The sequence below is a fragment of the Typopeltis vanoorti genome, chromosome 4, assembly GCF_054136105.1.
Source record: "Typopeltis vanoorti isolate ZY-2024b chromosome 4, IOZ_Tvanoo_1.0, whole genome shotgun sequence".
In the NCBI taxonomy this organism is placed as follows: Eukaryota; Metazoa; Arthropoda; class Arachnida; order Uropygi; family Thelyphonidae; genus Typopeltis; species Typopeltis vanoorti.
Window position 1 is genome coordinate 170,586,059 of NC_143552.1, and position 17,135 is coordinate 170,603,193.

General features: G+C 37.0%; 1 protein-coding gene across 1 annotated transcript in view; it reads left to right on the top strand.

Moving 5' to 3' along the window:
• LOC150107842 (cilia- and flagella-associated protein 251-like) overlaps nucleotides 1-17,135 on the top strand; it is a 619,793-nt gene that overhangs the window by 558,814 nt on the left and 43,844 nt on the right. Inside the window, exon 19 of the mRNA XM_090392197.1 lies at nucleotides 4,432-4,514. Within this exon, the coding sequence (XP_090248323.1) occupies nucleotides 4,432-4,514 (83 nt within the window). The remainder of the gene's footprint in view (nucleotides 1-4,431; nucleotides 4,515-17,135) is intronic.

The following is a 17,135-nucleotide window of genomic DNA, read 5'->3' on the forward strand; positions in this document are numbered from 1 at the left end:
TATTATCAGAATGGATTCTCCTTTTTTGTGACATGCATAGAAGTGTCGAAGGGTCTCGAATCTGTGGGCATACTATAGCAGACGACATCAATGTTGGCGGTTAATTTCCACATTTCCTCAGCCAATCCTCATAACTAACATTGTACAATCCTGAAACCATCTTTGTTATCCGCCTTTGTACCCTTTCCACGGTTAATTTATCTCCCTTCAAATCCTGGGGACCAAATCTGAGAAAAAAGTTGAAGTATAGTCTGATCAATGTCTTATACAACGGGATGATAACTCTTTTATCTCTGCCGATCAGCTTCCTTCTCAGTATTGCAGGAATCCTCTGGGTTACCTTCACCACCACCACTCAGTACAGGTTCCACTACTGAGCCCTGTGAGACCCCACTTGTAACCTTCTTCCTCCTTGACATTGTCCCACCATACACAACTCTCTGATTCCTATCAGACGGCCAATCCTGAATCCAGTTGACTAATCCAGCATCTAAACCTATGTGCTGCAACTTAAATATCAGCTTGTCATGTGGCACCCTGTCAAATGCCTTTGCAAAATCAAAAAAAAGGCATTAAAGTCATCCCTCAACTTATGTCCGGGTTCCGTTCCATCTCGCAGGACTTAAGTCGAATTGGACGTAAGGCGATACATTAAATCAATAGAGTTATAGGAGTTAGGGACTTAATCCTAAAACAGGAGAATCATCGTCCAAATCTTCTTCCACCATCACATCTTCAATACCTTTCCTGTGTGAAGGACAAGGCTGTTGCTCTTCTGGTGTAGCCTTTGCTTTTATGATGAAAATGTCTAATGTGCTTTGCTCGTTCCTCTTCTTTTTTTCATCATAAATTTGTTCATAGCAAGCAAACACATCATGTACTTTCGTTTCTATGTCTATGTCTTCAGCCATTTTGAGAACATTGCTAACTGCAAAGAACATTTCTGCAAGATCCTTCACTGTACATTGTTTAACTACCTCTTTTTCCTCTTCCACAGCAGTTATTCCTCCAGTTCGCCCAATCCTTCATTCATCAACTCTTCGCCGTGGGGAGGGGGCTTTCTATGAGTTGAATTATGTCATCATCATCCACTTCGAGATTCAGATTGTTTGCTACGCTCACTATTACAAACTTCCAAAATCATGCACAAACCTTTTTAATGTCTTTTTCCATATGCCACTCATACATTGAGAGATCACTTCGTCCCAAGCCACAGCAATATTTTTAATAGCATGATAAATATTTAATGTGTTACAGAATTACATGAGAGTCTGGTCATTTCCTTAAGTAGCAGAACTGGCTGGTGAAAAAGTTCTCCATAGATAATAAGCCTTAAACACTGCAGGAACTTCCTGATCCATCGGGTGGATCAGTGAAATAGTGTTTGGAGGGGAAATATGACCTTGAAGTTGGCGAAGATCACCGCTTTAAGAGGTATATCACAGATGACCTGGAGCATTACTAGAATTAATAAAATTTTAAATTCTACATTTTCTTTCACACAATAACTTTACATTTCACTCTCATAACAGTTGATTAAGGCATCCTCAAACAATTTTTGAGTCATCCGCGACTTCTTATTGCTCTGATAATGAACTGGCAGTATGCTTCCCAATGTTTTTGAAGATTCGTGGATTCTCACTATGCCATATCACAAATGGTTTCAGTTTATATCCAGCCACATTACCCATAACAGAATCGTAATATGGGCATTAAGGCATTTTGTGGATGAATGTCTGCTCGGGCATTTTTATTCTGAACCAAGGATGTCTCATCCATATTAAATATTTGCTGGGACAAATAATTTTCCTCCATATCCAATAATTTTATCCAATTTTTCCACAAACTCCTTGGTAGCCTTTTAAACACTTACAGATTCCATACATTTTCACATTATGAGCGCAGAATGTTGCTTGAATCTCATGAACCAACTGGAAGAAGCATTGAATTCGTAGTCATAATTGGGCCTGCTTTCTCCTTCGACATGCTGAAGAGACTTAGTGCCTTAGCGGTCATGATCACAGTCCTAAGGGGCAATTGTTTTTGGTTGAGGTCCTCTATTCATGAAGCAAGTAGCTTCTCCATATCACCGATAGAACCTTGTCTTTGCTTCATCACTCTCGTCGATTTAATGGAAGCAGATCCTTTCCCAGCTTCGACGATTTTATCCTTATTCTTAAAAATGGTCATCACTGTAGAATGAGACCATCCAAAGTCATGTGCGATCACATTGACGGGCTTACCAGCTTCATGTTGCTTAGTAACTTGAAACTTCGTTTCAAGATCAATTGCTCACCTCTTTTTCTGTGATTCTTAACTAAGCTTTTTAATTGGGCGTGCAGGGTCGATGTTGCACAAAATATCGCTAAATATTTAATGATAAATACACAAATAACCCATTTTTCAAACACAAATTCAACAGAGGAATGGTTGAAGACACATGCTGAGGGAGGTTGCTACTGAAAACGCTGTCGCCACTGTGCATGCTTTACCTTACACTTGCTTGTGTCTTGTTCGAAAGTATAGCCGAAAATGTTGTTTATTCTGTTATGGAATCATGGACGTATCTTCGAAAGGATGTAACTCGAACAGACATAAGTTGAGGGATGACTGTATATGCCTTTCCCTCCTTAACTGCTCTTGTCACTTTATTATAAAAGGCAATCATATTACTAAAGCATGAGCACCCCTTAACAAATCTATGTCGACTCTCACAGATAACATTACCCTCATCTGCCCAACACTGTATATGGTCCCTCAGTAATTTCTCCAAGATCTTAACAATTACTGATGAAATAGAAACTGGCCTATGGTTAGACACATCCAGTCTGTTATCGCCGTTGTGCAATGGTACTATTTTACCTTCCTTCCATTCCTTGAGTACCTTTCCCATAGCCAGTCTTTCATTGAAAAGCCAGTTTAATAGAGCTGTCATTTCTTTAGCATATTCTCTCAAAACCTGTGGTGAAATACCATCCAGTCTCACATATTTTTTGACATCCAGTGTACTTAGTACTTGGAACACACTCTCCTCTTGTACCTCTAAACCTCAAACCTTCCCTATTCCTCTAGTATTAAAAGTTACTTCTCCATAATGAAATACTCCAATAAAGTGTTTATTGATTTATTTATGTACTATACTGTATGTATTATTTATTTATTTATGTACTTTATGTACCATCTTTGACAAGTTTAACTTTCTGTGGTTATCTTCTTTACAAATAGACAAGCATTTGTCAGTAGTTCTGCTTCTCTTCTTGCTTGATCGAATTTACAGAAGGGAGCATTGAAATTATTAATATTGAAGTATCCATGGAAGATAATTCTACAGTTTGAATAATTAGTTGTATGAAATCAACTTCAGAAATAAATAATCAAAGAGATCAGCATTGTCACGTGAATTAGAAAAGCTGGAAATATAGGCAATGAATGTGAGGCAGGGAAATTGTATAGAGGAGGGAGACTCATTCGTAATAACTTGGCATGGAATGTCGAGTTAGGTTAGGCTAGGTTACTCACCCATCATTTTTGCTTGTTCTTTTTTTGTTCCAAGAACACTCATTCCATGTTAGTTTCTTTTTTAATCATTTATACCTGTGTCAACCTGTCAGTTTTATAATTTTCCGTTTTTGCATTCTAAGAGCATTCATACAAATCTTTAATCACATTTTTATTCTCAACTGGAAATTTCATTAAAATCTCATCAAGTTCTATAATCATGGAACCACCATGCAATATTATCTTCTTTCCCTCCTTTTCACACTTTTTTTTTTATCTCTCTCTCTCTTCTTCTCTACAGTATCAGTTATTACCAAATGTTTCTCCATTCTCTTGAACTCATGAACTCATGCTTATGTCCAATGTAAGACTGTATTTTTTTATACGATTCCCACCCATGAAAGGTGATAAACCTATAGAACATTTAAGCACCGTGGATAGGCTAAGATTTTTTTTTTTTTGGTTTTATTAATTTTTATAATTATTTTTATATTTTTTATTCGTTTTTTACCTGGTTTGTAAACTCAGTTCTAGAGATAAACAGATGTTTTTCAGTATTTCAGGCCTCCAAGTGGGACAATGCTCTTGCACTAGACAATGAAATTTATCTACCACCTACAATCTTATACATCAGTACCCACAGCAGGAGTTGAACTAACCTCTCGGTAATCCAGGCTAGAGTATACTTTTTCTTTCATTATTGCTATCTCTGCATTGTCCCAATGTATTATCACTTCTTCATATCACCTTTTTTCTTTCAAGTCACTCTTCCATCGTTCACATTTCGTTTACCTTCCTTCACTCTGGTTATTATATTTAAACATATACATATATTTTTAATATATTAAATACATTTAAATTTATTATTAACAGCAGACTAGGGAGTCCACAATATTGCTTGGGAGGCCCTTATTATCACTTTTTTTTTTTTAGTTTAAATTAAAAATCCACGATTTGAAAACTTCTGGTTGTATCAAAACAATTCTTCAGCCAGTTCATGGATCTCCATACAAAAAGTAAGTCTTTGTTTCTTTTTATTAATAATTGTAAATATAATACTTTGTTTCTTAATTATTATTGTTATAATTATTATTTATATGGGCATTCCATGAAGTCAAAAGATTCATTGAGGGAGACACACTCTATTCATTAATACAATACCTGTCATACATCTCCTTAAACCTGTTCACTGTTGGGGTACTCATAACTACCTCTACCTCTGGCAACCCATTCCACTTATTCACTACTCTCCATGAAAAGAACCTAGTCTGCACACCTTTACTAACCACACTCTTAGACAGTTTCCAAATATGACCCCTTGTTTTTCCCCTGCATCCAATGTATTGAAAAATTTCTTCTGTGTCAGTCTTATAAGTTTCTATCATATCCCGTCTCCTCCACCCATCAGCTAAACTCTGCAACCCCTACACCCTCACTGCATTCTCATAGGGAACATACACAGAAACCTAGCACCAGCTTGGTCACTCATCTTGGAATCTTCTCTGCAACTCTTCCAATCCCCAAGAAAGGCAGGAGACCAAATCTGTGCATAGTAGTCAATATGTGGCCAAATCATAGTCTCATAAAGAGGAATAATAATAATTATTATTATTACATTATTATTATTACATGATACCTCCAGGGAGTCCAAAGACTCATTGAGGGAGGGCATCCATTCCACAACTCTCCGTCTCCACCACTCAATTCACCAACACCTACTTTCATCATCTACACCAACGCCATCTACCACCGACCACCATCACTGGTATTTCCACAGACAATCACATACATCCATGCCCACAGCAGGATTCGAACCCGCAGCCTTTTGGTTGGAGAGTGGATACGCTAACCACTCAACGAACCAGGCCGGCAAACATGACACCTCCAAGGAGTCCAAAGACTCATCAAGGGAGGGCACCTACTCTTCAACTGTCCTTCTCCACCAACTATAGCAAACTGCCATCATCATTTACACCAACACCATCTACTGCCCACCACCACCGCTAATATTTTCACAGACAATCACAAACATCCATGCCCAAGGTGGGATTCGAACTCGCAGCCAGAATAATAACCTCCCTGTCTTTACTTGTCAATGTGCTCCTTAACATCCAAGTAATCCTCTGAGCTGTTTTGCTAACTCTGGCAATATGTCCTCTGAATTTCAAATCTCTATCCACCATCACCCCCAGATCGCTAGCCTCATCAATTTCCTGTAAACTAGAACCATTAATATGATACAGAGTGTGTAATCTTTTCATCCCAAAGTGCATTACTCTACATTTTACAACATTGAATTGACAATCATTGTCCTTAGCCCACACTGCCAATTTATTTAAATCACCTTGTAAGATATCCACATCACCATTATCAACTATTGCCCTCCCTAGTTTTGTGTTAGCAAACAAACTGAATGTCCCCCTTCAAATCTTTTGCTATATCATTAATATACAAATTAAAGAATAGTTCTCCCAGTACAAAGCCCTGGGGGAACACCAAGAGTCATCCTCATTTGCCTTGATTCCACTCCACCATATACTACTTTCTGATGCCTGTCTATCAGTTACCCTCCCTCCAGCCATACCACCAGCCTCATACCCATTCCTATTTGCTCTAACTTATGTAATAGTTTCCCATATGGTATTCTGTCAAATACCTTTGCAAAGTCTAGCAGTATCATGGTGCGCCATTTCTTTTATCCAATTCTGTAGTCACCTTATTATAAAATGCGAATAAATTAGTGAGACTGGACCTACCTTTTACAAAGCCATGCTGCCCCCTATAAAGTATGATACTAATATCCATAACCACCACTCCAGAGATACTAATCAGAATGTAATTTGCTACTTCTGTCTTGGAGCCACCTTTATGTAATAGAACTATCTTTCAGCTCCATTGAAACCTTGCCAGAGCTGAGACTTCGACAACTTCGTCAGGGGCACCTTACATTCTTGTGGCACATGAGCAGGCAAGGTGCCCCTGACAAAGTTGTTTAATCTAAGTCTCAGCTCTGGCAAGGTTTCAATACAGAAGTGTGCCTGGATTCACATTGATATTTTTCAATATTCTGAGTATCTCCAGTTCATCTAGCTCAGTGCTCACATCAGTCTCTGCCACCTCAATAACTGCAAAGTCACCACCTGGATAATATAACCATGCAAAGTGATCACTTAGTAAATGAACTATTTTTTCTGCTTCTGTCACTTTCCTGCCATAAGTAAAGTTATCTTTCCATAATCATTCTTTCTCTTACTTGCTGTGTAGCAGTAAAAAACTCTTTTGGATTTACTTTGGCCTGCTTAGCTAATTTTCTCTTGAAATCTGATTTAGCATTCCTTTACATACTAGTTACCCTTCTTGCTCATGCACATGCTTATCATCTTGTTGTTTATATTCCTTCTGCAGTGCTCTCTTTTTTTGCAGCTCCAACTTTATGTTGCTAGTCATCCACTTAATCCCTACTTGGTTCATCCACTTGACCCTGGGTATGCACTCTGGTACTACCATTCTCAAACAATTCTCGACAAATTCCCATGCACTGATGACATTCATTACACATAGTTTCTTATGCCATTGACTCCTAAGTTTGTCATGATTATCAGCTTTGCAGTTCTACATAAACCCTTTCTTGACTGAATTTCTACATGTTGAGTAATGTCCCAGACAAGACTGCATCACTTTCCCTGAACAGAGATAGAGTTACTACTGCAGTTATAGATAGATCTTCTGATACTATTATGAGATTCAACACTGTCAAACTAATGGTCCATTCCATCACATGCTGTTTCATGTAATTATCCCTAAGTAACTGTATAAATTCCATTTCCATTTAGCTATGTGCCCTTTCCTCCTTCTAATCTATATCACCATAGTTGAAGTCTCCCATGATAATTGCTTGGCCTGCACTCATTGTGCTAATCTAATGATGCATGTTGTCCAGATTTTCTTCTGGACCTGCAGGTGAATTTCTTTGCTGAGCAGAAGAGCAGCAATACTGAATCACATAATAGCCAGAATGTGTGAGAAGAGAGGGTTGGAATACATGGATGCTTGGAGGGCGTTTGAAGACAGAAGGGAACTGTATGCTAGAGACTGCTTGCATTTGAATGAGGAAGGACGAAGGTATTTGGAAAGATTGTTGTTTTCTGAATGGATCAGTGTGTCAATGCAGGGAAACTAGAATTTCCAGGGTGGATGGTAGCAGAGATGGCCTCTTGTGGGAATGGGTGCTTGGGGGAAGGGGGACGATGTCAGGAAACATTGAGCCGGGGGGGGGGGGTCGAGAGGGGACAATGATAGGTATAGAAGCAGTGACATTTTTATGCTCTGTACTGATGCTTCTGATATAGAGCATAAAAGTATATAGAAGCTTCAGCATCCCTTTAGGCTCCCAAACCACCTTTACTTCCTGAATTGAGTACTCAATACTGTTGCTTGAAAGACTAAATTCGGCACTGGTTGGACATTCTCACAATCACTCGCCTCATAGATGCCTTCACACACACACACACACACACACACACACACCTGCATTCACCCTAATTGATTATGTTTTCCTGAATTTGCACTTCAGCATGTTCACTAAACAAAGCTCTCTCTCTCTCTCTCTCTAAATACCTAACACCAATTCGATGCAGTCCATCAGCATTATACAAATTCTTCGTTCCATCAAACTCAGACCACAGGTCCACAAATTCTACATTATTTGTACTGCACAATATTTATATTGATTTGTTTGCTATCAATGTCATCCTTCTCAGTTTGACACTTACAATCTTCACCTTCCTACTCTTCTTCTTCTTTGTCTCATCCAACAACTCCTTCACATCCTTCCTCATAGAATATTTCTCCTCTCTCAGATCATTAGTGCCAGACAAGTCAATTATTTCTTCAGCCTTACCTATCTGCATCCAGATTTGTACCAGGAAAATGTGATTTTGTTATACTTTCATTAAGAACTCCTTCGATCATAAATCTGTAAAGAACTCCTCTGATTAGGAAAATATGATTTTGTTATACTTTCATTAAGAACTCCTCCTATCATAGATTCACCATACATAATTTTCTTGTTACTTTCTTTTTCTTATTTTTGAAAACATGGTCTTAATTTTTAATTCACACCCCTGCTTCTTTCTCTTCTCAGCCTTACTAATCTCTTGTCATTTCTGCAATTTTTTTGATTTTGCTCTTTGTCCTGTGAAGGATAACATGCAAGCATGCTATTTACTTATTTAGGTTCATTTCCTTCTGTATTTCTACCCCCCCCCCACATGTTCAGTATTAATTCCACTATTAGCATTTTCCATTCTACTGTTGATACTGTCTTCTCTACTAACACTTAATACACACTTGCTCACCAGTTTCGCTCTTTCCCTCCATAAATCCTTTAACTTTCACAATGAATACAACTTACGCACCCTGCACTCTACACAATCACATAAGTTCATTACAACCAACAGTGGTGTCTTTGTCGCCATTGCTCTAACATGGATTGTTGCCATACTGACAATATCTTATTTAAATAAATAATACAAGGTTTACTTACAAACTAAATAACTCAGTCAATCACACACCCATATACAACAATAACTACAGTGAGTTAATTTAATATTATTAACTGAAACAGCACAACACATACAATGCACCACCTCTTGGCTGATCCTCTTTTTACAACTTTTTGCATCCTCTTTTTAGAGCAGAATTTTTTTTATAATAGAGCAACAGCTTAGTTGGATAAAGGAAATGGCTACATGATGATTCTGCTGGATTTTGCAAAAGTATTTTACAGAATACTACATGGAATTGTGTTACGCAAAATGCAACAAATGAGGACTACGAAATGGTGAATGGTTACATGAAACGGTGACTAATGAACAGGTATCGGGTATCAAAAGTGGTATATGGAGGAGCAGAATCCAAACAAAAGCAGGTGATTAGTGGTGTACCTCAAGATTCCATTCTACTACCACTGTTGTCTGCGTGGTTAGCCTAGTGGCTGTGTGCTTCGCAACCATATCACTGGGAAAGGAGTGTCCCAGGTTCGATTCCCGTCAAAGACATGAGGAATTCGATGATCTTCCTCAGCCATAGCCAAGTTAGCCAGTCTTGGGTGCGGGCAGTAGGGTTTTTTCTGCCAGTTTATCTGGTGTTTTTCTTCCCGCAAGCAAACTGGCCCCGTGAGCACACACGGATCTACAGCCATAAATACTTATTCTCCCACAAGGGGACTCAACTCAGCCCAATAGGGACGGGGGAGAAAAAGGGAGAAAACTCCATATAAATAAATAAACTACCACTATTGTTTATTTTGTACATAAATTATATAGGATATAATCTGAAAGGAAATATTCAGTTTGCTGATAAAGCAAAATTAGGTAGAGTAAGGCCATGTGGATGACTCGCAGGATGATTTAAATATGCTGCCAGTATGGGTAAAAGATAATGAGTGTCAGTTTAATGTGAAGAAATGTAAAGTTATGCATTTTGGAATAAATTGATTACATTCTCTATACCACATTGATGGAACTGTACTCCAGGAAATAGATGAATAGGGATTTGGGAGTGGTGGTAAACAGAAAGTTGAAGATTAGAAGGCATATTTCTAAAGTAGCTCATAATATTACTTGGCTATTGAAAAACACTAAAAAGTAGAGATATGGAAGTTGCTATTCCTCTTTATAAGGCCTTGATACATCCACATCTGGATTACGGTGCTCAGGTCTGGTGTCTCGGGTTTCTTGGGAATATCAAAGTGGTAGAAAAGATTCAGAGGTGAGTGACCAAGATGGTGAGTGGTTTGTAGAATGCATCTTATGGGGATAGATTGAGGATGTGTAGATTGCAGAAGTTGGTTGATAGGTGAAAACGAGGGAATATGATAGAAACATTTAAGTTACTTAAAGGATTTTAAGTACTGATGCAGTGAAAATGTTTCAGCACTTGTCTAGAGATGGCAGAATCAACTTCACTCAACTTCATCCCTAGAAGTTGAGTAAAGGTGTGGTTAGTAGGGATATGAACACTAGAATTTTCACTTAGAGAGTTGTAAATGAGTGGAATAGGTTGCCAGAGTCTGTAGCAAACGCTTTGCTAATGTGTTCAGTTAGAGGTATGATAGATTATGTGGATAGTTTGGATTTCCTGCAATGAATCTTTATACTCCATAGAGGTACCCACACAATAATAATAATAATAATAATAATAATAATAATAATAATAATAATAATAATAATAATAATTGTTATTATTATTATTATTATTATTATTATTATTATTATTATTATTACTCAGGCCTCCATGGAGTCAAAAGACTCATCGTGGGAGGTCCTTCCTAAGAACATAAAGTCTGTCAAGACTCATTGAGGGGGAGGTCCTCCCGCCCCCCCTAAGAAACACAGTCTATCATATCACTCCTTAAACTCATTGACCATTCTCACTCTCTCACCACTATCAGGCAATGCATTCCATTGTTCAACCACCCTCCATGCAAGGAAACTATTCCTCACTCTCGTGCTCACAGCTTCCTTTCGTAACTTCCAGGGATGGCCTCTTGTCATCACTCCTTCCCGCTGTTCAACCAAGCAAAAGAACTCCCCAGTGTCCACCCTGTAACCTCCTCTCAACAGTTTAAAAGTCTCAATCATATCACCACTCCTTCTTCTATCCACCAAACTCTGCAGTCTCTCATAATAATAATAATAATTATTATTATTATTATTATTATTATTGTGAACAGAGAGGACTGCAGTCAACAACGAATGAAGATCAAAGGACGTTGCCATCTTTACAATCATGCCACAATTGCTCAAGGGAAGAAAGGTGAATCATAAAGAGTATCAAATGCCTGGAGGATTTATCGTCCGACAGAAATCAAATAACCTGTACGAAATGCAGTAGGATTCTACACTTAAAATGTGCTGGCTTTTCAGAAACAACATGGCAACGTAAATCCAATGCAACATGCGAGGAATGGAAGTGCGTACTCTGCAGGAAGAACAAAGAAACACACCTAAGGCAGCCACCTACGACACAGCCAATTATACCGGAGACAAAATCAGATGATAAATTGAACAGACAAAAAAATGCAGATGAGTCCTATAATTTCAACTCTTTAAATATACTAATAGAAAATGGGCTAGAGACTATAAAAGCCAGCTTAGTCTTGAGCAAGAACTCTTTGACAAACAGAACGAACAAATAACAAAAAAACCTAGTGAATATGAAGATTTGGTGAAACATAATAATTTAGCAGTGATAGAAGTAAAAGACATTAAAATCAGCATTAACGCACCAAATGACAGGCAACACAATTTGGTGAAAAAGAGATCCGAACTCCACCAAGAACTTCATTCTCTAAAACCACAATACGAACGTTTAAATCAGCAACAATATAAAGAAGATTTTATCATAAATGGTCTTCCTGAAACTGCACCTACAGAAAACCTCAGAGACGAAGTTTTAAAATTAGTCCAAGCAATTGATATCCCCCCTACCGCTTAACGACATTCAGACCATAAATCGGATTCGTAGGAAGAGCAAAAAAAAGGCTTGCCACAACCTGCACCAGTCATAGTTTGTCTTACAAGCAAGTCCACAAGAGACAATCTCATAAAAGCCAGCAGACAGAAAAAAACAGTTGCCAAGGACTTGGACGCATTGCAAGACAATACACCAATTTTCCTATCTGAATATTTAACACCATTCAACCAGAATCTGTTGTATACCAAGCAAGAAAAGCAATAACAGAAAAAAATTACCAATTCTTGTGGATCAGAGATGCCCAGATATTCTTGAGGAAGTCCCAAACTTCAAAGCTGATACAAATTAAAAGCTCAGAAGACATAGACAGGCTGCCACAGGGGGAAAAAAAGTCCCCTAATTAGTTTAAAAAGAAGACCACAATAAAAATGAATGCGAACCATCAAAACAGATGCAATAACACCAGAACATACCGGCAATTTCACTTTGATCAGAGCTTTCAGATCACTAATTTTACCTCCAACATCAAACCTACCTCTAACACAGCAATCAAACTAATATATATCCAGCCAGTGTCATCCTCAGATAAGCTCATTAAAAAGCTTCGAGGATGCGAGCAGAGACATTACATCTCCACCGAGATCAACAAAAAAAAGGAATTATTTATTACATTGAAGTGCTGTAATTACAGCAGTTAAAAACATTAAAAGCAAAAATTGTAAAATATATATAACTTACTGTTATACTATGAATGCTTAAAAAATGTAATCTTATCCAATTGCAAACCATAAATTACCATCTGTAATAACTATTATTAACACTTAAATATAAAGAGTTAATAAGCTTCATTTCGGTGATATAAACATTATTTAAATTAAGGGGATATTAAATCCCACATTGTTTTAAAACCGAATACGAAACTCAAAGATTGGAATCAGAGAGTTTCATGCCGATATAGAAAACTATAAAGTATCGGCGACACTAGCATTAGCCAATGCAAGTGACCCTAGTATGTAGTACAATACCGGACAACTCGTAGCAAAGGTGGAGAAGTTCTTATCGCTATTCTTAGGTATTTTCCGTAATGTAAAAACACATTTCCTAGGAAATGTATGCTGTTATTACATTATGATGGGAGGTCACTACCCAGACCGGTTTCAGCCTTTTTTGAGGCTTCATCAGTGAGTAGCTAGACCATATTGATACCAAAGTGTATAGCGAAAAGAACTTATATACTCTGCTGTATGAGTTTCTAAACAGGTGCAACCATTAAGTTACTTAAATATAGAGCTAATAAGCTTCATTTCGGCGATATAAACATTATTTAAATTAAGGGGATATTAAATCCCGCAATTTCGTATTCGGTTTTAAAACAATGTGGGATTTAATATCCCTTAATTTAAATATTATTAACACATTATACAAAAATTGGAAAAATTTATATGAAATTCACTATAAAATAAAAAAAAATTATGTACATTTACATGTAAAAAAAAAATCATTGTACTCTACATTTTGTACTGAACAAAAAAAAAATATAATAGTATGTTTTATTATATATATGTAAATTCTCTGTATGATGATAAATAAAATGTTATTACAGTTTTTTTTTTAATATTATTATTATTATTATTTGACACCTCCAGGGAGTCCAAAGACTCATCGAGAGAGGGCACCTACTCTAATAATAATAGTAATAATTATATAGATCAAAGATTATGGATTACAGTGATTCTATGGAACAGTATTGTTGGACAGAAATAATTCCATTTAGTATATTGGCACACTATGCCTATTATGCCAGCAGAGGCATGTAATGCAAAGAACATGGAGATAAAGGCAATTAAATAATGTAGTGGTTTTCTAGAAAGATATATAAATGAGACATTTGGTAAGTACCATTTATTTTAAACTAAAATGGCTTGCATAGGAAACCCCACTAGATATGAATTTGATAACAAGACATAAGCATTGATGCTTATGTATATGATGTTAATACTATGAGTAGGATTGCATTGTTCCAGTTGTAAAATGTGGTGATGGATGTATGATGGTATAGGTACATTTTTTGTGGTATAAAATTGATCTATTAGATTTTATGAATAGTATTATAATCGGACTGAAGAGGCATATGCCCATGTTTAGCTAAGTCTGTGCTTCTTGCACTTGTATATTTTTCTAGTGATAATACTCTTTGAGCAAGACAGTGCCTCATCTCACGTAGCAGAGTCTAAGTTGGCTTGATTTGAGAATAACAGCCTATCTCTAATAGACTAGCTAGTTAAGAATTCCATTTTATAGCCAGTTGAAAAGCTGTAGAATGAATTAGAATGTAATGTGTTGAATTCATCCTTGGATCTTAGTGTTGCTGTCAAAACTCAAGATTGTTCACTATGAAGAAATGTAGGTTGATTTCCAATGAAACATCTCAGACAGAAAATAGGAACTTTATTCTTTATTGCATAGAGTAAATTCTCTAATACAGGCCAAAGGCAGGCCTTCACCTTATAAAAAATATAATATTTTGATCTGTAGAATCATACATAAAAAATGTAGATAATCTTGAAATACAAGATGAAGATTAAGATAATGTATTATTGCCTTACCTTTTCGGTTATAGGAGGAAAATGCAATCAGTTTTACTTGCAGTAAATCTGAGAAGGGAATGTAAGAGCATTTCTTTCTTTTAAGCTTACACGGTGATCCGAATGCATTTTTGAAAATTATGGAGACAACTACCGTGTTTGAATAAAAACTTTAGTTTAATATAACTAAAATCTACATTAGACGTTTCGACCTTTATGTTAAAGTCATCTTCTGGAGCATACAACTATACACAGAAAACAAGTTACACTACATTCAAACTGGTTTGTTAAAGATACTGGCCAACTGCTACAACAAATGTTGGCCTGACCTCTGGTGAGAAAAAAAAAAAAAATTATACATCAACGCTAGAGTCCTATTATTAGTGTTATCTGTTGGTTGTAGAAATACATTGGGCACAACAAGTATCTATCTATATACATATATTAACATCATGATTATACTTGTACATTCCAGCCAGTTGGTATGGAATGGTTTCTAATACTAGCTGAAGATTAGCTAGAGTCCTGACTTATGTTGGATCTTATATATTAGTTAGGCTGAATGTGTGCCATCCAGATCCTTGAAATTTTCATGCCATCTTTATTGTTGATATTTGGGTGGTTTATCAGGATTTTGCAGGCTTCCTTAAATTTCCTTTCATACCAGGTTTTTGTGTGGTGTAAAGAGCGGGTACCTTTCCAGTTGATTTGGTGTAAGGTATTGAGTGCGTGGTCTGAGAGGCCTGCTTCACCATAATGGTTATATTTAATGTGTCTAATGTATTCTTTCTTGCGTATAGGGATTGTGTGTCCAGTTTCACCAATGTACGGTAAGTTACAGGTGCAGTGGATGCAATAGACTCCAGGATGTGCTAATGGGAGGAGAGGATCTTTAGAGGAGTTGAATATGGTTTTAAGTTTAGTGGATGGTTTAAAGGTGGCATTGAGGTAGGATTCTGTTAATTTTTTCTGATAACCCTTTAATGTATGGGATGGCTATGGTTTTACTGTAATCTAGATTCATTTTTGTTGTTGTTTTATGGATTATTTTATTAATAGTATTTTTGTTATAGCCATTATTTATGAATGTGTCACTGATTATTTTTAGTTCTTGTTTCAGGGCTTGCTGGTTAGAGTAAATTGTTGTAACTCTGTTTTTAAGGGTGTTAATGACTCCATATTTTTGTGATGGGTGGTGGTATGAATTAGCATGTATGTATTGGCCAGTGTGTGTCGGTTTTTGGTAGACTGTGAAGGATAGACTGCCTGAAGGAAGACGTGTGTCTAGGAATGGGAACGAATTTTGATTTTCGATTTCGATGGTAAATTTTATGCGTTTGTGTTGTTTGTTCAGGTGGCTAAGGAATGTGTTTAGCGTTTGTCGCCCGTGTGGCCAGATCGTGAACACGTCATCAACGTATCTTAGCCAGACTGTCAGTCTCTAAGCATGGTGGAATCAACAGCTCTTTGCTCAAAGGTTTCCATGTAGAAGTTAGCGATTGGGGGGGGGGGATAGTGGTGAGCCCATGGCTGTACCTTCTTTCTGCAGGTAAAATTTGTTTTGCCACACTAAGTAAGTAACCGGACTGTAGTACGTGAGCAAAAAGGGCCGTAATGTCGGGCGGAAATTTGTTCTGTAGTAGGAGAATTGTGTCATTGATGGGGACATTAGTGAAAAGGGCAGAAACGTCGAAACTAACTAATAGGTCGTCTTTGTCGAGTGTTATGTTTTTAATTTTGTTTATAAAGTGTTGTGTGTTTTTTATGTAGGAGGGGTAATGACCTTCCAACTCCTTGAGTGTTGTTGCTGCTAATTTCTTAGCTAAGTGGTAATTGGGACTGTCTGTTCCTTCCACGATTGGTCGAAGGGGCACATTTTGTTTGTGTATTTTTAGAACCCCATATATTTAAATTTTTATATAATGTAAACTTTTAAGTAATAAAACATTTCATTATAATGTAAACTTTGTATGTATTCATTTAACAAACGAATTCAAAAAATTTGCTTGAAAAAATAGATGGTGCCCATCGCCCTACCAGTATTTTAGAATGTGCTCGAGGAAACAAAAAGATTGGAAACCCCCTGCCTTACACCAAATCAACTGGAAAAGCACCCGCTCTTTATACCACACAAAAACCTGGTATGAAAGGAAATTTAAGGAAGCCTGCGAAATCCTGATAAACCACCCAAATATCAACAATAAAGATGGCATGAAAATTTCAAGGATCTGGATGGCACACATTCAGCCTACCTAATATATAAGATCCAACATAAGTCAGGACTCTGGCCAATCTTCAACTAGTATTAGAAACCATTCCATACCATCTGGCTGGAATGTACAAGTATAATCATGATGTTAATATATGTATGTAGATAGATACTTATTGTTGTGCCCAATGTATTTCTATAACACTAATAATAGGACTCTAGCGTTGATGTATAATTTTTTTTTTTCTCACCAGAGGTCAGGCCAACATTTGTTGTAGCGGTTGGTCAGTATCTTTAACAAACTAGTTTGAATGTAGTGTAGCTTGTTTTCTGTGTATAGTTGTATTCTCCAGAAGATGACCTTA